Source organism: Peromyscus eremicus, chromosome 12 (assembly GCF_949786415.1).
Source record: "Peromyscus eremicus chromosome 12, PerEre_H2_v1, whole genome shotgun sequence".
Taxonomy (NCBI): Eukaryota; Metazoa; Chordata; class Mammalia; order Rodentia; family Cricetidae; genus Peromyscus; species Peromyscus eremicus.
This window is the reverse complement of record NC_081428.1, coordinates 14,984,798-15,009,309: the sequence shown is the minus strand read 5'-3', so window position 1 is coordinate 15,009,309 and position 24,512 is coordinate 14,984,798. Positions and strand designations below refer to the sequence as shown.

At 35.0% G+C, this 24,512-nt stretch overlaps 1 protein-coding gene across 1 annotated transcript in view; it reads left to right on the top strand.

Moving 5' to 3' along the window:
- The first annotated feature begins 3,951 nt into the window (after window positions 1–3,951).
- Window positions 3,952–24,512, top strand: part of LOC131922860 (cGMP-gated cation channel alpha-1-like) — a 38,844-nt gene continuing 18,283 nt past the window's right edge. The window contains 1 exon segment of the mRNA XM_059277708.1: window positions 3,952–4,007. Coding sequence (XP_059133691.1) covers window positions 3,952–4,007 — 56 coding nt within the window.

Genomic DNA, 24,512 nt, shown 5'->3' with positions numbered 1-24,512 from the left:
ACTTTTCCAGCTACATTTATTTACCTGTGAATTTCATGATTTAGTTTTCCTATTCTCTTCTTTTTTATCAACTGAATAATATACTATTGTACAAATATATCACATTTTATTTATTCATTCATCATTCATTTATGGACATCTATACAGTTTCCAATTTCTGGCTTACAAATAGAGCAGTGATGGACATGACCAATCATGTGTATCTATAGGAATATGAACCGTCCTTTTGGTAGGTAATTCTGAAGAATAGGATAGTGTGTTCTAGAGGTCAATCGACTCCTATCTTTCTAAGGAAACAACACACTGATTTCCATTGTAGCTGAACAACTTTGCCCTCCCACTAGCAGTGAGTCAGTGTTCCCCTTACTCAACATCATCACCAGCGTGAACTTTGCTTTATTAATCTCAAATATTCTGACCAGTGTAAGGTGAAATCCAAAGTAGTTTTGATTTGCATTTCCCCCGATGACACAGGATGAAGTCTTGCATCATGGAAGAGGAGGAAGGGAAGACAATATTGCAAGAGGCAGAGTGTTGAGGGTGATTTGTACACTGCATGAAGATATATAGCTGTGATTGTTTTAATAAAGTGCAGAACAGTCAATAGCTAGACAGGAGGTATAGGTGAGACTTCTGGGCAGAGAGAGAAAGTAAGAGGAGATAATTGAGGCACAGATGAGATACCAACACACATAGATGGAGTTGGACATACAGTGTGAAAGAAAAGTAAAAAGACATATAGCAAAATATATATTAATAAATGCAGATTAATTTAAGTTATAAGAGCTAGTGGAGTCCAGATGGTGGTAGCTGCATGCCTTTAATCCTAGCACTCAGGAGGCAGAGGCAGGTGGAACTCTATGAGTTCCAGGCCAGCCTGGTCTACAGAGTGAGATCCAGGACAGGCACCAAAACCACACAGAGAAACCCAAAACAAAAACAAACAATAAAAAGAGCTAGTGGAACAAACCCAAGTTATAGGCTGATCTTTCCTAATTAATAAGAAATCTCCGTGTCATTATTTGTGAGCTGGCAGCCCAAAGAAAAATCCGACACCAGAGGATAATGAAGATGGAGAGACTGTGTTTTTTAGACATGGCTGCCTAAATAAGAATTGAACAATGACACTATCAGTAGACATGGTACTGTGGAAGTAGGAACATCTCCTGCAGACCCATCATTGGCAAAAACTTCAGGTAACTAATGATTGGTAGGATAGGGAGAATTAGCAACTATCTGTTTTATACTCTCTTTTTCTTTCAACAGCCCTACTTAAACAGTAATGAAAATTTATTTTATTATTAAACACTAAAATGAATTTTAGAAAATAAAATCCTCACCATTTGCAGTTTTGAAACTGTAACAAGGAAAAAAAGAAACATCGGAAATTCAGTAATGGTCAAAGCTTTCAGCTCAGAGGTGTAGTGTTGGCATAGCAACCTGATATTTGCCAGTTTCTTGAAACACACCTTGGAGTAAAGTTATCCTTTCAAAGGTGGTATTGGAAAAATATAGAATTCACATATAGATGAATGAAATTAGACATTCATCTCTCAAGCATCATCAAAATCAATACAAAATGCTTTAAAACATCAACATAAGATTTGATATTTTAAACTGCTGAAGGATATCATAGGGGAAACAGAAAGAAGCATATGCAAAGACATTCTGAAAATCATTCCAAAATCTCTGGAAAAAATGGAATTTAGCAATAAATTAATTGTATAAAATTATGAAGTTTCCGTATAGTAAAACCAAACATCAAATGAGGTGATAGGCAGCGGAATAAAAAAGTCTTGTCCTCCTGTACCTCTGTCTATGGATTAATTCCTAGAGCGAACTCAGAAATTTAAGCATGAATAATCCATTCTGCAATAGTAAATAAAATTAAGGGAGCCATATCCAAAAGTAAACTACAAATGGCTAGGAAATACACAAGTTAAGAGTCCAGACCATCAGCTGTCAGTGACCTGCAAAGTAAAACATCACTGAGATTCCCCCTTCCTCTATTGAGACTGATGCTCACTTGGAAATCAATTAGCAGATGCTAGTGAGAATCCTGGGGACATGAGACTCCTCTACAATGTAGATGGAGTGAGTGGAAAGTGTCGCAGTCCATATGGGGGTTCTTCAAAACACTAAAACTAAAACTTTAATATCCTATGATTCATCTAAACCATTTCTGGGCACATACCCAAAAGAATCTGATCCAGTGAACCTCAGAGACACTTGCACATCAACCTTTACTACTGCATTATTCAAAATAACTCAGAAATACTATAAAGCATATGACCATCAACAATGAATGGATAAAGGTCTCTCTCTCTCTCTCTCTCTCTCTCTCTCTCTCTCTCTCTCTCTCTCACACACACACACACACACACACATACACACACACATACACACACAAACACGAACACATACACACAGATGTACACACAACACACATATACATTATATACATAATTTTATTCAATGGAAACAAATGAAATTATATCATTTGTAGGGGAATGGATGAAAGCATATGTTATCATATTTAATGAAATAAAGCAGATACCAAAAAATAAATACATTTTTTTCTTCCATGTAAAAGGAAGGAAAATTGTGGGACAGAGCCAGGAGAGAGGTTTGGGAGGAATAGAGGCGGATAAAATTAAGATGAAATGTATAAATATTTAAAAGAATGAAGGACACTTAATAAAACCAGGAATTTTAAGAAATGTAAAAGCAGGTTTATATTAATTTTCTTATAATTGATTTATTGTATATTAAGAGACATTAAAACTTTCATATAAAATTAAAAATTTTGTAGTCAAATTAATCAGAGATATGGAGAGAGTATGGAGAGAAGAAAATTACAGAAATTTTAATGTTGCTATTTTCATTTCTGTTATAAAATACCTCTTGTCTAGGATAATTTTCAAATTACATTACTACTAGTTAATATGACAGTATTCACGGGTATTATTTTGTTTATGACTATAAGATGTATCACACTCCTTATTCGGCATATCTATTTGAAGAACTAATTTTGCACTTTTCCTACAAAGGAAAAAAATACATGAGTAGAATTAGATAGTAGAATTAGATAGTGAGAGGCATTGAGATCACAGTAAACACTTTTCTCATTGAAAAGCTCTGTCTACAAGAGAGGTGTTTTGACAAGCATACTTATTATCTCCATGGGCATCAGACTCTGTCCCCCCCTTTGCTGGCATCCACGGACAGGCATTGATCACTGTTAGCAAACAGCTCTTCAGGTGCTGAGCACCTACCTGGCAAGCCTCCTGTAGTCCACAGCAAAAGAAAACTCTAACATTACAAAGTTGGATAACTGCAAAGCTTGATGATTAATTAAGCATTGGAGTATTTGTTTTGCACTTCCTACAAAATTGGAGGAACAGTAATTTTACAAATGATATTATGCCAGGAAAAACAAGGATTCCACTTAAACAATCATTAATGGTCTGGGATAATATAGTTTGTTTCCTTCCCACCAGTGCTGACCTTACAGTGGAGGAAAAAAAGAAAAAGAAAAAAAAAAAGAAAACTGTCCTTTGAATTTTTATTACTGTCATGTAGGACTTATTAAACACTGACACAGTTTTATTGAACCAGGTCTTCTCCAAGCAAGTTTTACAAGGCCTGACATTTAAGAGCTAGCATTTTTAGCCATCCAATGTTGATACTCTTGATAGTAAAATGCCGATACTTGAAAAAGCAAATTAAAATAAAAATGGATCATGGAAAGCAAGTCTGTTAAAGACAGAACAAGAAGGAAAAAAATATCTTAAAGCATAACCTTCTTGTATTAGGTATGGGAGACCCCCTAAGGTTGGGGTCAAACAAGAACTTTTTACTATAAATAACTAACCCTGAAAGAGTAGCCGCATTTACTGTGAAATTAAAAGAATTAAACTTTGGTTTTACATTTGCTGGGTAAAGGTGAGAATGTCGAAGATATTTGGGTTACACACAGGGTTTGACACAGATTTTGCCAGAGAAAGGTAAAGTTCCCTATGTGTATACTTGCATCAAGATTTGTCTGTTGCCACTGCCCTGAGAGATTGTTTTGACTGACGTTTGATGTGAGATGGCCAGCCCACTGTGGATAGTACTATCACCAGACCAGTGGCTATACAAGAAAGCTTGCTGAGCTCGAGCCAGGAAGGAGCCTTCCTCCATGTTTTCTATTTCACTTTCTGACTTCTGAGTTCCTTTCATACTTTCCTCAATGGTGGATTGTTACCTGCAGGCATAAGCTGGAGCAAACTCTTTCCTCGGTGTTGCTTGTGGCCTTAATCTCCATAGCAAGAAAGCAAACTAGAGTACTACATAAGCCCTTGGCACTTTACATAAACTCCACCCAGTATTCTTGAAAGTTCTCTCAGCAATAGTGATGTAGCCTTATATCCTGGCTAAAGGCCATATAATCAATGCTTCATTATTGACATTTGCTCCCAACTATACTAAACTGTAACTATCTGTATGTATCTCTGTGTGTGTGTCTATCATACTATATATATCTATCTATCTATCTATCTATCTATCTATCTATCTATCTATCTATGTATCTATCTATCTATCTATCATCTATCATCTATTTATCTAATCCATCTATCCATTAAACTTAACAAAGTACTGTCAACCATGGTGATATTTTTGTGATAATAACTAAAAATACATAACATTTAAAAAGTTTACTTTTCCATCATGAAGTAAAAGAGGCTTCAAGGCTGCTAAATTGTTTCTTGCCTGAAGATGTAGATATTAAACATTTAAATGTTTGTGAGATGGAATATTTTACATTTGATGAAAATCATGTAAAGTGATCTTGGGAAACTTCTGGAGTATTGCTTAAACAATGCCACTATGGTCAGCTGTTACAAAGAGCACTTTCTCAGTAGCCACATTTACTGAGAAGTCCAAGTAATTAAAATTTGGTTTCACATTTGTTTAATAAAGGTGAGAACGGAGAACAAATTATAAGAGACAAAAGAATGCAAAAGATTTCATTTTGAATCTTTTGAAAATCATTTGAATCTTTCTTAAGAAAGATATTTGAGAATGCAACCTAATTAAATATAATAAGCCGGGCAATGGTGGCGCACGCCTTTAATCCCAGCACTCGGGAGGCAGAACCAGGCGGATCTCTGTGAGTTCGAGGCCAGCCTGGATTACCAAGTGAGTTCCAGGAAAGGCACAAAGCTAAACAGAGAAAACCTGTCTCAAAAAACAAAAACAAAAAAAAAATAAAATAAAAAATAAAAAATAAATAAATATATATATAATATTAAATATTAATATACTATATATTAAATATAAGACATATTTAGTTATCCATCATTCACAGTACCTCCAGAAAAGCCTTCAGAATAACATTTGCTATACTAATCATCTTTTATGCTAATGAATATCTTTAGGGTTGAGATTCATTATTATGTTGAAATGTGTTTTTCTATTAAACTGTTTGAATTTTCTAATTTTATTGTATAAAATATATGTATACCACATATTCATAAATAACATGTAAGATAAAGTAAGAATATGAGTTTATACTCCAAACAGATGTTTACATGTACAGTAAATAATTAAGTATGTGGTATAATTGAAAAGATTTTTGCATGACAAGCAACTATCCGCACTGCACAGGATTCCACTCACTGGCATTACACTTCATTATCTTACAATTATCTTAAGAATATCTTCATTTTCTGGTCCTCTGACTATGGGTGACAGTTATGTGACTTGATATGTTTGTAGGTACCCTGGCAATGAGACCAGATACAAGAACTGGATATTTAAAGCCCATTCCCTAAGGTGTAATACCTTACTCAGTTGTGATGCAGGGAGGAGGGGACTAATCAGCCCATCTTGGTATGCCAGCTGGTGTTGACTACCCAGGAGGGAGGGGCCTTACCCCTATGAGAAAGAGATCATGGTGGGATGTGAGGGATGTGGGAGGGAGAAGGAGAAATGGAGGAAGGGGGAACAGGAGCTGGTATGTAAAATGAAAAAAAAAATTAAATAGAAAATTAAATTATAAAAAATAATAGAAAAGAATTTCTGTACTTTACAGTTAAAATCTTTATACTCTCTTCTGCAAGCATCACTCAAATGAGTATAAAATTTTATAGAGCATTATATACTGCTGTTTGTTTCTTGTTCCTCCAGTTAGATTGCACATATCAGGCTTAAGATGAAGTCAATAAAAAAGATAAGAGGACATACACACTTTCTCAAACTCTATAATGTCAGAAAATATATGCACTACCCAATTTTCTCTATATACTCATTCTCATGAGGGGATATAATATGAATTAGCTTTATTGCTTGTAGTACTGAACAAATATAACTTAAGGATGATGATGGCAGGAAAAAGCATCCCTACTTCATCAACTTTAAGCTATAAGTACTCATTGCTTCTCCCAGAGCATCTGATAGCTTGACTTATGTATCCTTCTCCAGGGCTACAGTTAGAGAGTTGTTTAGTTTGGAGGTTAATGTGACACACTGTACTATGTTTTTATTAGAGGTAACGTCAGTTCAGTTGTCAAAGTCAGCATGTTACTGTCTCCAAAGCAATGAATTTATACTTGATGAATGAATATAGTTGAAAATAATATTACATAGCATCAGTCTGTCTTTGAATGGGTTCACAGACATCAGTAAATGAATTTGTATATGTATCTGTTATGTGTATATAAAATCTCAAGTGTGTTTTCTATTAATATTAGTAAATGCCTTGTGATCTGAGACATGTAAGTTCAAAATAAGACTAGGCAATATGATAAGATTCTCTATCTACTAATTAATTACATAAAATTTTGTGACAAATTTCATAATGCTGGAAGCAAGAAAATGAACACTAACAATTTGTTTCCAAATATCCTTGGTTCAACTATTCAATCTGGTTCATTAACATATGTCAAATCCATAGACTGATCCAAACAGCTGATCTGTATCTGAGTTTGCTTCTGTCTAACTAAAAGCAGTACCTGTATATTATCTTTAAACTACTAAAATAGATCCATTAACTTTAAAATTATTTACTCCTGTTTTCACACAGTTCCAGACTGATGCATGCATATGTAAGATTGCTTTTCTGTCTAGTATCTTTCACGGGTTTATTTCTTTTAGGGAATCCAGGGTGTAGAGGGCTTCCCTTAACCAGTACATAAAACTTCCTAAGCAATCAGCTTCTACTAATTATCGATAAGTTATAATTATCTAACACATTTGTGATATTCTTAATGTATTGTAAGTTATTCTGGCATATGTTTCTCTAACATTTACTTCTTCTCTGAGTTTGTCTTGTCACTAAAATATTAAATAAAATATTGTACATGCATTTATACAATTCCTAAGATTGGATTTAACTATATAATTTTATATCCTTTTCAATTCTACAAATATTAATTCAACATATAATAAGCCATAGCTGTGAATATTTAAATAATACATATTTAATGATTTTAAAAAATATATCAATATAACTTGGCATTTTGTAATTTTCCTTTGATTAATTCTTGACGTTTTATATTAAAATATGTATATATAAAACTGCAATTTAAATATATTCACTTTGGAGAACAAAAGAAAATAGAAGCAGGAAAGACCAATGAGGGAGAAAATTACAGGTCCCACCTCCCTTTCACAGCTATTTATTATCTCTCTGTGTCTCTCAGTCATCTCTTCAATTTTCTCTGCTTTCTCATTAGACCAGTATTACCACACTGTATGTTTATTATTATTATTTGCTATAATATTTCACATGAAGAAGTTCATTGATATTGTTAAATACTGATTAAAATGCCTCACACTTGTATCTTAATAAACATATGTAACTGTAATAATCAATTATTTAGTACATTTGCAACTTAAAATCGTGGTTAATATGCTGAATATCAGCAAATAACTATATTTAAGTCATGTAAGTTTAGTATTATCATTCTGTGTTTCTAATAGCTCTAACTTAATTATCAGTATGTATTTGTAAATTTTCCTAGAAGAACTTTGAACATAAATATCCTAATAAATGCGGCTAAAAAATCACTAATGAAGAACTTATAATAACTTAGATTTTTTTTTTTTTGGTTTTTTGAGACAGAGATTCTCTGTGTAGTTTTGGTGTCTGTCCTGGATCTTGTTCTGTAGACCAGGCTGGCCTCAAACTCACAGAGATCCTCCTGGCTCTGCCTCCTGAGTGCTAGAATTAAAGTTGTGGGCCACTACTGCCTGGCCAATTTAGATTCCTTTTAAACAATGGTGGTTTTGTCCTATTAGAGTGTGAGCATTTGGCAATGTTAAATTCTGCACAATACTAATAATTAGTTGTCAGTGTTTAACTATGTGTCAAACTGAGGTTTTATTTTTTCATATATCCCTTTAACAAAATTTGGCAATGATCTAAAAAAAAAAAAACTTGCATATTCCCAAATGAAAAATACAAAGATAAGTAAGTAATGAAATCTTGACATAAATTTGGGTCAATTGTAAACATAGTATAGTGGGTATCTCAATGTCTGAGGATGTGTAAAGAGAGAGAGATAGTGGTTGATAAAGATCGAGCCATCAGCACATAGAGAGACAGTATTCCTAGAATAAAGAGGAAAGCTGTGGTCCTAAGTCCTGCTTCCCTTGGATGCCTTTAAGTGAAGGACACAGAAGAAATTAACCCACCCTCTTCTGTATCTTCCCTCAGTGTTCATCTGTCTGCCCTCAGTGTGAAGACAAGGAATGACAAAATGTAGAGAATTTAGATATGCAAAATTGATTATGGATGCTCAGAATTAAATAGAAGTTATGCAACACAGAAAACCCTCAGAGATCTTCATGATGTTATCTTGTTTTCTTAGTTGTTTTTTCTGTGTGTGTATGTCTGTAAAATGCAATATAATGAATTTCCTTAGTATAAGATACAAAAACATTTTTCAAGTATATATTATTTGTTTAATTAAATTGTGATATTTTATCATATACAGAATTATCTAACCTTCATTCCAGAAAGTGTCTGTTTTCTTGAAACCTGCCATTGGCAGCCCACAAAGGCTTACACAGGCACAGACTTGAATGGGCAGACATGCACACACATATGTACACCCCACCTTTGTTTCATTCAATCATTGATTTGGGCAAATATGAACGATTTACTTCTCTTTTCTTGCCACGATTTCTTAGCCAATATACCTATATCGTTGAATGAAATGTCTTCCTTTCTGCATCTTACAGTTCACTTTATCAGCCACAAAGATTGTCATTTTTGTTGTTTTGAAAGATAATCAGTTATTCATCACGAATAATTTCACTTTTATACATATTGTTGACATTCACAGAATCATTTTGTATCTAACAATCTGTGACTATCATGAATACTTTAACATACTTCTGTCTTGGCCAAGTAATCAATTTTATTATCAAAATGAAGTTAAACTTAGAATACTTGGCAGGGTGGTGGTGGCCCACTCCTTTAATCCCAGTACTCAGGAGGCAGAGCCAGGCAGATCTCTGTGAGCTCAAGGCCAGCCTGGGCTACCAAGTGAGTTCCAGGAAAGGCGCTACACAGAGAAACCCTGTCTCGAAAAACAAAACAAAACAAAACAAAAAACAAAAACAAAAAAAAACCAAAACCCAGAATAATTGTTAAATAGAAACAAATAATGCGTCTATGCCCCCAATAATTTTATATAAAAACAAACAATACAGTAAATAATCACATCATTAATTCCTGCGTTTGAGTGGAAGGCAGTGTTATCTAGAAAAGCATGCACTGGCGTGTTGGAAGGTTAGAGAAATTCATTCATTACATTATAATGATTTCAATGGTTTTAAGGCATAGCAACCATCTCAAACATAGCAATGAAGTTATAAAACAAATAAATGAAAACTCACTAGATAGTAAAACACAACCCACTCAGTACAGAGACAGAAATGGTGTCTTTATGTCTTTTTCACTTACTATAATTGTCTCTAATCTCATCTAGGACAAAGTCAGGAAGACAAGAATTGTTTGATATGAAGAATCTTAAGCTGTTGTACTAATAGAAGCTGAGAGGTTGAAATACTGCCTTGACTGAGGCTGGAAAGAGAAAATGCAAAGTTAGAGGGGGAAGAGCCTAGCGGGAGGGTCCTGAGTTACACTAAGTACCAGGAAGGAAGGCTGTGGTGCAAACTGGAAGTGAAACAATGAATGGTAACATATCTTACAACAGAGTGTCAAGGGCGATGAGTGTTCTGATCTTGAGAAAAATGGCAGGAATTGAAAATGTTAAAACTTATTGAGCATCACACAATGTACACATGTATCAAAATATCATAAAGTGCCTCAAAACGGCACTTTTTTTTTTTTTTTTTTTTTTTTTTTTGGTTTTTCGAGACAGGGTTTCTCTGTGTAGCTTTGCGCCTTTCCTGGAACTCACTTGGTAGCCCAGGCTGGCCTCGAACTCACAGAAATCTGCCTGGCTCTGCCTCCCGAGTGCTGGGATTAAAGGCGTGCGCCACCACCATCCGGCAAAACGGCACTTTTTTATCTTCATGAAACAGCAAAGAATAAACTTAATATATTTATTTCTAAAAAGTTTATCATGCACTCAAATTTTATTCTCCAGTAAGTAAAGAATGAGGAAGAAACAAATAGAAATGTAATGAATACAAAAATTGATGAGAAAAACAGTTCAAACAAGATAGGAAAAACAAAACAACAATAAAAAACATTAAATTTGATGAGAGAGATAATAATTTCCTGACACATGGAAAAACTCATAAAAGGCAAAGTTAAATTAATGAAAATTCTTGAAAATCCACAAAGAAAAGAGATAGATACTTTCAAAATTATGGCACAAGAGAGAAATCTATGACCAAAAAGAACAGCTTGTAAGAGTCAAAATATGTAATCTTTCTGACATGAAATATTGAAAATTTATTGTTAATATCTTCCATTATATGAAATACTAAATAATGACTTCTATTATCTCAAATTATGCTCAAAGATTCTGGAATTATAAAGTAGTATAAAGTTTTCAGAATGATTAATTATGTGCCCAAATGAAAATCAATAATGAAGTATTTGAAGCAGTAAAATTATATTTTTATCTGTACATTGCACAAGGGAAGAAAGAGCTTCAAACAATTGAGATATAATAAAAATTTTATAAGCCTTCTAAAGTAACAAAAAATGTTTTATTTTAGAATGCAGTAAGTCAAGGCTGTACAATATATAGTTTCATATAACCAAAATGTATTAAAACAAGTGGTGTAACTTTAAAACTAATGTAAAAGAAAAAGAGTAAATTGTATTTTTTAATTTAAAAGAAAGTAAAATAGCAGAAAATTTATTCTCTTTTCTCTTTTCATAAAATATTCATTTTTTCTTTATTCATGAATAAATATGTTTTAGAAATGAAGTAACCCTGGGCTAGAGTGGTGTTTCAATGATGAATTCCTTTCTAGAGATGGGAATTCTGGTTCCAACACCCATGCTTTTCTCTTCCACAAGACATACACATACACACACACCCACACACACACACACACACACACACACACAAACACACACATAAATGTGCACACAAACACACACACACACACACACACACACACACACACACACACACAAGGGCAGCTTTTGAAAATAAAAGTGAAATGAACATAATCTTATTATTGATTTTATATGTTAAGAAGTCTCTTTTAAAATCTAAATTTGCCAGGCAGTGGTGGCGTACTCTTTAATCACAGCACTCGGGAGGCAGAGGTAGATGGATCTCTGTGAGTTCAAGCCCAGCCTGGTCTACAGAGCAAGTTTCAGGACAACCAGCGCTACAGATCCTGTATCAAAAAACCAAAATAAATAAACAAACAAATAAATAAATGAATAAAAATAAAAATAAAATCTAAAGTCTAGAAAACACAAAGGATATTTACTATTAATGTCCAGCAAATCAAATATTGGTAACTAAATTGAGACCATCTAGTTTACACAGATCCAGTCATCTTAAAACATTCTTTAGTTCAGACAATAGGCTGTTAAGACAGGAGGCCTAAGAATAATTGCTGTACATCTGTTCAGTTACAGTAGTTTGGCAGAAACAGTGTCTATGATAAAACTGTTTTTATCTTGTTTTAATTTGTTTGTGCCTTTGTAAGCATATGAATGTTTGTGTTTGTTTTATATTCTTTAAATACAATACTAGCTGTAAATTTGATTTTCTATATATTCAAATAATTAAACATTTCAAATAAAGAATATTGTTACAACTATATCACTGGTATCTTAGACAAATATATGATATCACTATAATATTATAAATTATGAGAAACACAATATCTCTGATAGATGAAGGACTGTATAATATACTCTGCTCCTGTTTAAGAACATGTGAATGAAAATGGATGTCATTAATTATCTAGACTTGTAATTGATGTAAAGACAAACCACCAAATAATAACTGAAATCAATACAGGTGGAAATGAAAGAAAAACTTGAAGTGTTGCTAATAAATTTGCTGAGTTGTTTTTTAATATAGTGTATCTTGATGTATTGTGCCTCTTGAGCACTTACTCATAACAAAACATATGAGAAAAATTAAATATTGATGTGCACAGTAGGATAGTTGCAATGTTCCTTAAGCTTTTACCAAAGAAACAATATTTCTATCTGCCAGGATATTCTCTACTGATGAAATATTTTTTTTCTCACTCCAAAGGAAATCTAACAAGTCATTTTAAACTATGTTTAGCTGATAAGGAATGTTCTTTGTTTTTCAGAGGCAAACAGCCATGAAAAGCAATAGAATGTTGACAGACGGGAATTTGACAAACCTGGTGGCTGGAATGTTTTGAATCATCCTGCATTTTGGATTCTGAGTGAATTTTTGGTTAATTATAAGAGATGTTGACTACATAGTTAGTAAAATATTTCTCTTTTTACGTTAATGCAGAATTCAAAACACATGTATGCAAAGATTCAGATCTCACTTTAAGATTCAGTAGACCAGAAGGCAGATAAAGTGGGATGCAGCTGCATTACTCATAAGCATAATTCCACATATTATATAAGTCAGCATGAAAGATGAGTATAGTGTCTCTATATATCCTGAATAGTTTTTAGAACAAGTTTGCTCACCTTGAGATAGACATATACTACCAACAATTAATGACTTGGAAATAGCCTCGCTTAACATACCAATACTGCTGTAGGCTATCTACTACACTAAAGGTCACCGTAAACTGAAGAAATGATGAAGAGGGAATCAGCATTTCTATTTCTAAGGGACTCATGAAGTGAAACGCATACCGTTCTGTGAGTATTTTCAAAGAATTTTTTGAAAAGAATATTGAAAACAAAATTATATGAAAATTGTTTGCAAGAAAGAAGCCTATTATACATAAAATTGCAGAGCCCTTTTTTGTAGGAAAACTCATGAAGAAAGTGTGCCACATCTTGTAAGTAAGATTAATGTATGGAAACTTCCATATTTGATTTTTGTAGACTCCAGAAAATTAGCAAATATCAAATATACATATTATAAAGTGACACAAAATATTAACTTTTATAGATAATCAAGTAAATTCAAAGGGCTAAGACTTGGGTCATTAAGAACATAAAACCTGTAAAATTATCATAAAAACACAACATAAAATTGCTTCACTTGACACAGTAATAGAGAGAAAATAAATTAAAAAGCAGTGTGTAAATATGTAAATTAGGTATCTAACAAACATATTACTTACATATAACATGGCAGGTGCTTATATACACTATCCTTAAAGTTTTATGTTTTATTAAGATGGTGGTTACATTAAAACCTCATCCTTTTTCATATATTTTTAATTAAAATATAATCACATCATTATTTTAATATAAAATAGAAGAGGCCTTCAGTCAAATAGCCTATGTGTGTCATATAGCTCTTTAGTAGTATACAGGACTTAAGCTGTGCATAATGCATGGCTTTCCTCTTTAATCCACACTAGTATGTTAAAGATTGCACTATGAGGTATGACAACAGACACAGGAGAATAACACCATGCACATATGATAATTAACATTGACTAAAGGAAGGAAGGAATGGAAAATTAGGGTCAGAAAGTCATCCTGAAGTGAAATCCAAAGCAATCATGTATGACAGAAAAACGAAAAACACTGAAGTTAAATTTGAAGTTAATGACATACAAATTATGGATAACTATTATTAAGTTATACATATCATGCAAGTTCAATTTGCACACTCTATCACTCATTTACATTAAATGTTTTCTTGGTTAAGTTTTTTTAATAAACTGAGGCAGAGATGCCTCAATAAATAAAGACAACTTTCCCTAAGCCCGAGGACCTGAGTTCAAACCCCAGGAGACATATGTTGAACAGACAGAGCAAACAAATGGTAGTTAACAGCCCCTTTACTTTGCCATATATGTTCTGAGACACACATACCCTTCCTTAATAAATCCATCAAGAGGAGAGAGCACTATATTTTTGCCAGACACTATGACACAATTGAGATAATGGCATAGGTTAGAGTTATATGCTGATTTAAATAATTCATAGAAAGTATTGAACATAAGTAATCTAGAAGTTCAGTTAAATGTGATAACATGTTTATATATAATATATCGCAATTCTCAGACGTTTTGAAATATATAATAATTTTTAGTATATAATGTATACATATGTATTAGTATGCATCAACAAATATACAAATACATTTGAACCTAACTAATTGTGTACATAAATACAGAATTGATTTTTATTTCCCTGGTTATAATATCAGAAATAAACATTTTAAGTAAATGTCAATATATATCTTACAGAGCAGTTAATATTCTTGTATTCCAATCATTCTCAACTCTGTTTTTGACATAAATACTTATCCACTAAACGCTAAAATATTTCGATTTTAGCTTTCATTTTGTTTTGTTTATTCATTGAACATAGTACTTTGCTTATTAAAGAGCATATCCCTCATACATTTGTTTCCCCTTTCTTTTGCTCTCTTATTCTCTTTTGTTCCCTTAGACAGTTTTCATTATACATTCCTGTCATACATTCATGCATAATTTTATGTGTTTGGAGTCCAGGAACCACAAGCAACTCAAAATGTAATATGTGTGTTTTGTAGACTCATTTAGTGTGATTATCTTCAGTCATATCAAATTTCCTAATTTAATCATAAAAATCATAATTTAATTTTTATTTGTTGCTCAAGAAATAACTCTGTCTTTTGCAAACCAGGGCAGTAGCCTGCTTGGAGTGCCTTTCCAAATTAAAAGGGAAAAGATAGAATATAAAAATAATTTTAAACAGAATAAAAAAAATGTAAGAGGCTAAAATATAAAAATGATGGTGGGTGAGAAAAGACAGGGCACAGAAGAGCTTGCTGCCAAATGGTGGTGGGTATAAAATAAAGGAAGCCGGGCGGTGGTGGCGCACGCCTTTAATCCCAGCACTCGGGAGGCAGAGCCAGGCGGATCTCTGTGAGTTCGAGGCCAGCCTGGGCTACCAAGTGAGTTCCAGGAAAGGCGCAAAGCTACACAGAGAAACCCTGTCTCGAAAAACCAAAAAAAAAATAAATAAATAAATAAAAAAAATAAAATAAAATAAAGGAAGTGTGGCTATGAAGAAAGAGGAGTGGGATGGAGTTCAGAGTCTAAATGCAATCTCTCTATTCTTGGTATGCCCACCGGAAATTTTGCATGTCTATCACACTTCTGAGTGATTTTCTGCTGGGTTGGGTATCAGATATTTTTCCTGTCACTCAATAGGAGAATATTTATGCAAAAATCTGGTCACAACTGTAGTCTGTGTTTTTGTATATGGATCAAATGCATTAGTAAGGAAATAAAGTAACTTTTCCCTGGTGTCATGTAACTAAAAAGGTAGTACAGATTTTAATGCTCTACTTCATGCTCCCTAGGATTGTGTCCCTTGTCTCTGTTGTATGACTATGAAGTTGTGTCTACCCGATGGCTGTCCTGTGAATCTACCTTTGGGTCTCTGGGTATGAGTGTGTCTGTGAATGGCTTGACTGTCCCTGTCCATCACAAAGGGCTTCACTCTGTGTTTTCTGAATAGCATCTTATGGGAAAAGAATGGGATCCTTTAGAGAAAACTTTAATAAAGTTATACAACGGATTAAGTCACTGGTTCCAACTGGTGTTAACTTATTTAGGCAACGAATATAAGTGTTGCTTTTTATTTTTATTTATTTTATTTTATTTTATTTTTATTTTTATTTTGTTGCATTCAACCTCTGTGCTTTCTGCTTTCGGCAAATGATACACATGCGTTGTTCTGAACCAGGAGTTTGGAAGAGTACATAATTTAAGATTACAGCAATGCATTTGTTTAGATAATAAAAGGTGATTACATGGGAAACCCAAGGCAAGCAAGGTTGATGGTTACATTGTTATCATAAAAGCAGACTAAACTAACAGTTTATGAACACAGTAGGTTGACAGTCTTAAATTTTATGTGACCCCAACTTATTATGAACTCTGGCTGTGAGGCCAAGCAAAAGTTCCAGTCTCTTAATAGAATAAGAGATATTTCATCGTAGTGCACTACTACACTTCAGAAGTGTAGTTGTGATTACTGCTCAAAGCCCTCTTGTTCCTATCTGAAGTCATATGCACTACTCAGAACCTGTGTCTGTTTCCTCTGTAGACTCCAGCTCTGACCAGTTTTAAGACCTGTTGAATACTGTGTGGTTTGAACTATAAATTTATACCTCATTTTCTAACCATATTCCACTGTCCATGGTTCAGTTTATAATCTGGGGACCATTGCTCTGCATTTTCTAAGGGTAGGCTTCCTGGGAGGTCTCAGACTTTCCAGCTACAGGCTCAGCAGGGGTCTGCGTCACAAAGCACTCTTCCATTGCTCTTTCAGAGTGCTGAAAGGGATGTTCCAGGTATCTCTCCTCTCTTGTCACTGCTACAAGCAACTATTGTCTCTCTTCTTCCCTGTTTTACCTCATTAAAATCTATGTCACTGAGAGTATCATGCTGACTCTATGAGGCTCTCTGTCTTCCATGGTGGCTTGGGACATTCATCCTCTGTCACTGAAAGGAGCAATTTCATCAGTGACAAATATCAAAGGCAGATTCTAATTATTTTTTTCTTTTCTTTTTTTTGGTAAAGTTTCATTTTTATATCACAATTAAATTAGAAATTTTGGGCCAACACTCATTCATTTTTTTCAGATAGTTGCTATAATTTTTTCTCAAATTATTACCTGGAAATTATGCAAAGTATAGCCTACATGTTATTTACCATCTTTTTCAAGTAGTATATGCAAATACTTGTAATAATTATCTAAAGCTGTCATGACAATATGTTATATGCTGCTTAGCTTACAGAATAGAAAATTATTTCTGGATTCCTAGAGACTAAGTTCTGATGTGAAAGCATTAGGGTTTTTTATGAGGCTGCTGTCTTTCATCTGAAGGTGACTGCTTTCTTCCTGTGTACTCAATGACCCTTTCCTTTGTGTGTGTGCCCCCATTCACCTAAAGATATTTCACATATTTCAGTAAGTTCCCCCTCTTCCATTCTCATTTGTTTTATTTGTCTCTTCAAATGTAGTCTCTTCAAATAAGGTAGCATTTAGGATTAAGTTTTCAAAATATTTTACTGAGTAAAATTTGATACATAATGCAAAATCCTACACATATTCAAATACGGATTGTTAACTAATATATAAATGATCTGCAAATTTAATTTATTATATAAGGCTATTCTCATTCCAAAATACTTTACAGAAGCCATTAAAAGCCACCAGACTAAGACACTGAATTATTTAGTTCTTTGAAATGACTATGGAACACCTTGCATTATAGAGATACCATAATTTACTCTGCCTAACTCGTAGGGATTAGAAAACAGTTCCTTAGACACTTTTAATCATTAGTAATTTTCTGCAATAAACAACTTTTTGGACATCTTTTTGAATGTTACTTTTCATTATTATTAATTTGTTCTTTAAAAGGTGTGATTGCTGAGAACCTCCTTGTAGATTCCTGGAAGATTCGCTTGTGGCAGGTTTTCAATCTAACTCCAAATTGTCCCCCTTTTCCAGTAGTCTCTTTCAGTATTCTTCTCCTCTGCATGCCCTCAGTCTGATCACTCATGTTCTCTTCCACACCCTCCCTCAGTCCACTCAAGAAATCTCTTCTATTTCATACCCTTCCCAGGAAGACCTGGGTGTTCCCCCTTGAACCCTCCTTGTTACCTAGCCTTTCTGAGGCTGTGGATGTTAGCATAGTTATTCTTTATTTTATAGCCAATATCCACTTACCAGTTTGTGAATACCATGTTTGTCTTTCTCAATCTGGATTACCTCACTTAGGATGACTTTTTTCTAGTTCCATCCATTAACCTTCAAATGTCCTGCATCCTTGTTTTTAACAGCTGTGTAATGTACTTCATTGTGTAAATGTACCACATTTTCTTTATCCATTCCTAAGTTGAGAGACATCTAGTCTGTTTCCATGTCCTAGCAATAGCAGATATGTAGCCTTAACTGGCCATCTCCTCTGACCAGATTGGTGCCTAGCTAAATTGTCATCAGAGAGGCTTCATCAAGCCACTGGTGGAAACAGATGCAGACTCACAGCCAAACATCAACACTAGGTAGAGTTCCAGGAATCCCGTAGAAATAGAGGAGAACGGATTGTGGGAAACTCAGGAGTTCACTGCAAGTAAACTTACAGAATCAACTAACCTGCACTCATCGGGTCTCACTCACAGAGATTGAAACCACCAGGGAGCCTGAATGGGACTGACCTAGGTACTCTGCATATATGTTACATTTATGTAGCTTAGTCTTCTTGGGGGGCTCCTAACAGTAGGAACAGGGGCTGTCTCCTGATCTTTTACAATCTTTTGGTACCCTACTCATCATACTGGGTTACCTTGCCCAGCCTTAATACATGGGGAGGTAATGAGTCTTAAGGCAACTTGATATGCCATGTTTTGTTGATACTCATGGGAAAACTGTCCTTTCCTAAACAGAAAAGAAGGAGGAGTAGATTGGAGGCTTGGAACATAGCTGGGTGGTGGAAGAGAACAGGAGGAGAGGAAGAAGGGAAAACTGTGGCCAGTGTGATTGCTGTATCAAAGGCTTCAGGTTTTTAAGTTTTTTTTTTTTTTGTTTTTTGTTTTTTGTTTTCCTTGGTTTTACGAGACAGGGTTTCTCTGTGTAGCTTTGCGCCTTTCCTGGAACTCACTTGGTAGCCCAGGCTGGCCTCGAACTCACAACAGAGATCCTTCTGGCTCTGCCTCCCGAGTGCTGGGATTAAAGGCGTGCGCCACCACCGCCCGGCCCAGGTTTTTAAGTTTTAAAAGAAATTACATAATTGATTTTTCAAAGTAAGGAAACTTGTCTGCAGCAAATACAACTTATGAATCCTTTTGTGATTATCCAGAGTAGTAGAGCTATAGCAATTCATCTTTAAATTGACTTAATTCATGAAAAGTATAAATTAATTTTTATTCAATGAGTCAATTTTACCACTCTCTTATTGATTTGTACTTTTGCCTTCATTTATTGGCAAATTAAGTTTTCTTGTGCTTTATGTATCTTTTTTTCTAGCAAATTTATAATTCTTGCCTAGATATTTTATCTCTGTAGGTAACAACTGTTCTTAAATCATCTACTGGGGGTCTATATCAATTAGTGGCTGAGAATGACAACTACTAATTTTCTTGATATTACCTAATTCAAGAGACTGAGAACAGACACCAGAGACAAGAAAAGAGAAAGCTCCAAAACTCTGAAATAGTTGCCCAGGAAAGCAATGACTGACACATGAATAGATCTTGAACACATGACTTTTTCTCCCTTAAAGACATTTAGTAAATTTCATTGAATTTCAGGTATTGGGCTGTATGTTTTTGTCATGCTCTCACTTTGGCAATGAAAACCTGACAAAGCCAAAAAGCTTTATATATGAATGAAGATATTTGAAGCACAGAATCCTACGGAGAGCAGTAGGTTAACAAACGCTGATGCCATATAGCTATCCCTCATTTTAGAACACTCAATGGACACAGGTTAAGAAAGCAAATGGCTTTATCTAGGCTAAAAAGACAGAAACCAGTGGTATGCATGTGGAACCCAAGAAGGAAAATTGGAAGCAAATTTAGGAAACTTACAATGAAAAATCCTAAAGTATGAAGATGTGGTTCAAAATCGCAACACCAGAAAGAGTCACAATGCAGATAAAGCCTGTATAATCACTTCATGAAAATAGCTGAAATATAGCAGCATTTAAGTACATGAGAAAACAAACTCATGCAGAAATAGTGGCCGGAAACAAAGGGCTAATACATAGGCTTTAAACATGTAGTTTTTAAACCGAATGAGTCATATTTTATGCAATAGTTTACATTTAAATATAAGATAATAAGAATGTACATTGACATATGTAATGTAGCACTTTGGATAACTTTTTTAAAAAAAAAGATCTGCAAAAAAAATGAAAGAGGGGCTAGGAACATATTTCAGTGATTAAAATAGCTGCTGCAGAAGCATTAGGAGAAGAGGTAGGATCCTTAGAATCCACCCATACGCCAGTTAAGCATACCAACCAGTCTCTATTTCAAATGCTCTAGAGGAGGAGAAGCAGGATGCCTGGAGTAAGTTAGTTAGCTACATTATCACCTATCTGCAAGTTCTGCATTCATATGAGAGATTCTGAATTGGTAAATAAACTGTAGAGCAATCAAGGGTGACTCCTGAGGTCAACTTTAGTCTCCTAAATACAGATGCACACATGGACATTTGACCTTGCACTTAGATGTGTACCAAATGCATGGAAACACACATGCACATATAATGTGCATAACTACCATACATACACTAGAAAAATAAACACTAATTAACAATAAAAATGCAGATTAACCCAAAGTCAAAATTGCATCTTCCAGATCATACACCATACATCATACATAAACATAGGTGTTAAAATTCTCTACTTAGAAATGAGGCCCACTCCCCAAGTGTTATCTCATTATTTTAAATTCATTTGTAATACATATAGCTGAGTTGATGTTTGGTCCTTGAAGGAAACCTACTAATGATTTAGTAAGAAATAGCCTTGAATGCATTGGCACAGGAGACAACTTCCTCAATGTAATACCAGCAACACAGATGCTGATATCAACAATTAATAAATGGGACCTCTTGAAATGAAAAGATTCTGTAAGGCAAAGGACATTGTAAATAAGACAAAATGACAGCCTACAGAATAGGAAAAGAGCTTTACCAAACCTACATCTGACAGAGGGCTGATCTCCAAAACTTATAATACACTCAAGAAACTAGACATCAAAATACCAAATAATTCAATTAAAAATGGGGTATAGATTTAAACAGAGAATTCTCAACAGAAAAAAACTCAAATGGTCAAGAAACACTTAAAGAATTGTTCAACATCCTTAGCTACCAGGAAAATACAAATCAAAACAACTCTGAGATACCATCTTACTCCTATCAGAGTGACTAAGATCAAAAATTGCAAAAGACAGCCTATGTTGGAGATGATGTGGAGTAAGGGGAACACTCCTCCACTGTTGGTGGGAGTATAAACTTGTATAGCCACTTTGGAAATCGGTATGATGGTTTCTTAGAAAGTTGAGAATCAATCTACATTAAGACCCACTTATACCAATCTTTGGTATATTGGTGAAATTATTAAGGCCACTCCACGTAGTTAAAAGGAGATTTATTTAATGGCGTAACTTACAAATTAAGGGATAGGTAGGTCGCGGGGTCTGGGGAAGGTGTATCGCAGTCCAGCGATGTTCTCTGGAGCTCTCCTCGGTCCACCTCCACCATTCAGGGTCCCAGAACAGAGAGAGCGCTGGCCCATCCAGATCTCAGGTCTCCAGGCATGTCCCTTGGCCCTGCCTTGTAGGCGTGACAGTTGCTGAAGTCTCAATGGGTGTTGGAACTTCCAGATCAAAGCTGGAATGGCTACCCACTACATCGGTATATACCCAAAGGATGGTCAATCACAAGACAAGGACATTTGCTCAACTGTGTTCATAGCAGCATTATTTGTAATAGCCAGAACCTCAAAACAATCTAGAGAGGCACCTCAATTGAAAAATGGATAAGGAAAATGTTGTACATGTTCACAATGAAGTATTGCTCAGCTGTAAAAAGCAATGACCTCAGGAAATTTGAAGGCAAAAGAATAGAACTAGAAAAAGAAAATCATCCTGAGTAAAGTAACCCAGACCCAGAAAGACAAAAATGGTATGTACTCACTAATGAGTAGATATTATATGTAAAGCAAAAGATAGCCAGACTGCAATCCACAACCCCAGAGAAGCCAGGTAACAAAGAGGACTCATAAGAGAGAGGCATGAATATCCCTGGAAAGAGGAAATAGATGAGATCTCCTGGGTAAACTGAGGATGAGAGGTGGGGAAGGAAGGGAATTTGGGGAGGGTATCATGAGGGATTTGTTGGGTTGCCTTGGGGGGTGGGATGGAGGTGGAGAGTAATGCAAGATGTCTTGATAGATGGGGGGCATTTTGGAGTTAGGCAGAAACCTGATACCAGGGAAACTCCCAAGAATCTACAAGGATGATCACAGCTAAAACTCCTAGCAATAATGGAAAGTGTTCCTGAACTGGTCTTCTCCTGTAATCAGACTGGTGACTACTCTAATTGGCAGCAGAGAACCTTCATCCATTAACTGATGGAAGCAGATGCAGAGATCCACAGCCAAGCACTGGGCTGAGCTCTACAAGTCCAATTGACAAGAGGGAGGAGGGATTCTAGGAGCCAAGGGCCTTAAGAACATGACCCACATAGACAGCTGACCTGGACTCATGGGAGCTCATGGACCCTGGACCAACAGTTAGGGAGCCTACATGGGACCAACCTAGGCCCTCTGCATGTGGATAACAGTTGTGTAGCTTAGTTTGTTTGTGGGGGCCCTAGTGGTAGAATCAGGATCTGTCCATAGCACATGAGCTGGCTTTTTAGAACCTATTCCCCACACAGGGATGCCTCCCCGAGTCTTGATGCAGGGGGAGGAGCTTGCTCTTCTCTCAAGGTGATATGACATACTTTGTTGACTCCCATGGGAGGCCTGACCCTTTCTGAGTGGAGAAGGTGTGGATGGGAGATAGATGGGAGGTGGGCAGATGGAAGGGAAACTGTGGTTGGTATGTAAAATAACTGAAAAAAAAATTTAATAAAAAGAAAACAAACAAACAAAAACAGAAAGCTTGTTATCTGCTATAGCTTTTCCACCCAAACTCTAATACCAAAAGCATTAATACACGCAGGAACATCTGTAGTAAATGAATCATAGGCAAACACACAACACAGCAAACAAACAATAAAACCAGCCAAACAATAAAGACAAAACAATAAAATAACTCATGACCCTTAATCATAGGCACTAAAATATCTATTTTTAAATGTACAAAAGGAAAACTGACACAAGAAAAAAAGGAGAGATGTAAATTTATATTTATGGATGGATATGTTTTGTACAACTATACTTATATATAATTGGCTAAACAACAGACATAATTATTGTATTTAATTTCTTAAATTTTCATATGTACAAAAATGATTCTATATGGAAAGTAATGAACTACAGTTGTCTCCTTATGCACATATTAGAAAAAAGTTGCTTTGATTGTGTATGCATCGTAAGAACATTGCCTATGGGGAATATGGTAGTATGGGCCCAGTGTGTAAAGTATTTGCCATACAACCATGAGGACGTCAAAAGAACATCTGGATCCCCAGATCTGGGGAGAGACAGAGCTCCAGAGCTGATAGGCAAGAAAGCAGAGTCAAAACAGCAAGCTCCAGGCATGATGAAGAAATACTATTCCAAAAGGGAAAGAAGAGTGATTGGGGAAGATATACCACTCTCTATTCTGGTCCACTCACACATAACAGTGATATACCTTTAAATGGACTGTGGCCATGATTCTACACTCTTAACAGAACACTATGTAGGTATCTTACTGCTAACTATGGCCACTATATTACATTAAGGAACAATGAAATTTAGTTATTTTGTACAATTATAATTTCATACTCACAGAGTTATTTGCTCTCAACCACTCTTATTCCTTTTATTGTTTTTAAGTCGAAAAATGCTCAAAATATGATTTTCTTTTATTTTGTTTTGTTTTTTCAAGACAGGGTTTCTCTGTGTAGTTTTGGTGCTGGTCCTTGATCTTGCTCTGTAGACCAGGCTGGCCTTGAACTCACAGAGATCCACCTGGCTCTGCCTCTAGAGTGCTGGGATTAAAGGTGTGCACCACCACTACCCAGCTACATTTTTATTTTTTAAGATTATATCATCATTACAAAATTTCCTCCTTTCTCTTCCTCTATCTGAAGCCTCCCATGTAGCCATGTAATAGCTCCTCCTGCTCTCTTTCAAATTCATGGCCTCTTTTTAATTGTTGTTATACACATACTCACAAGGATGTGTGTGTGCATGGGTCAGTATGCTTGTATGCACTATTCTTT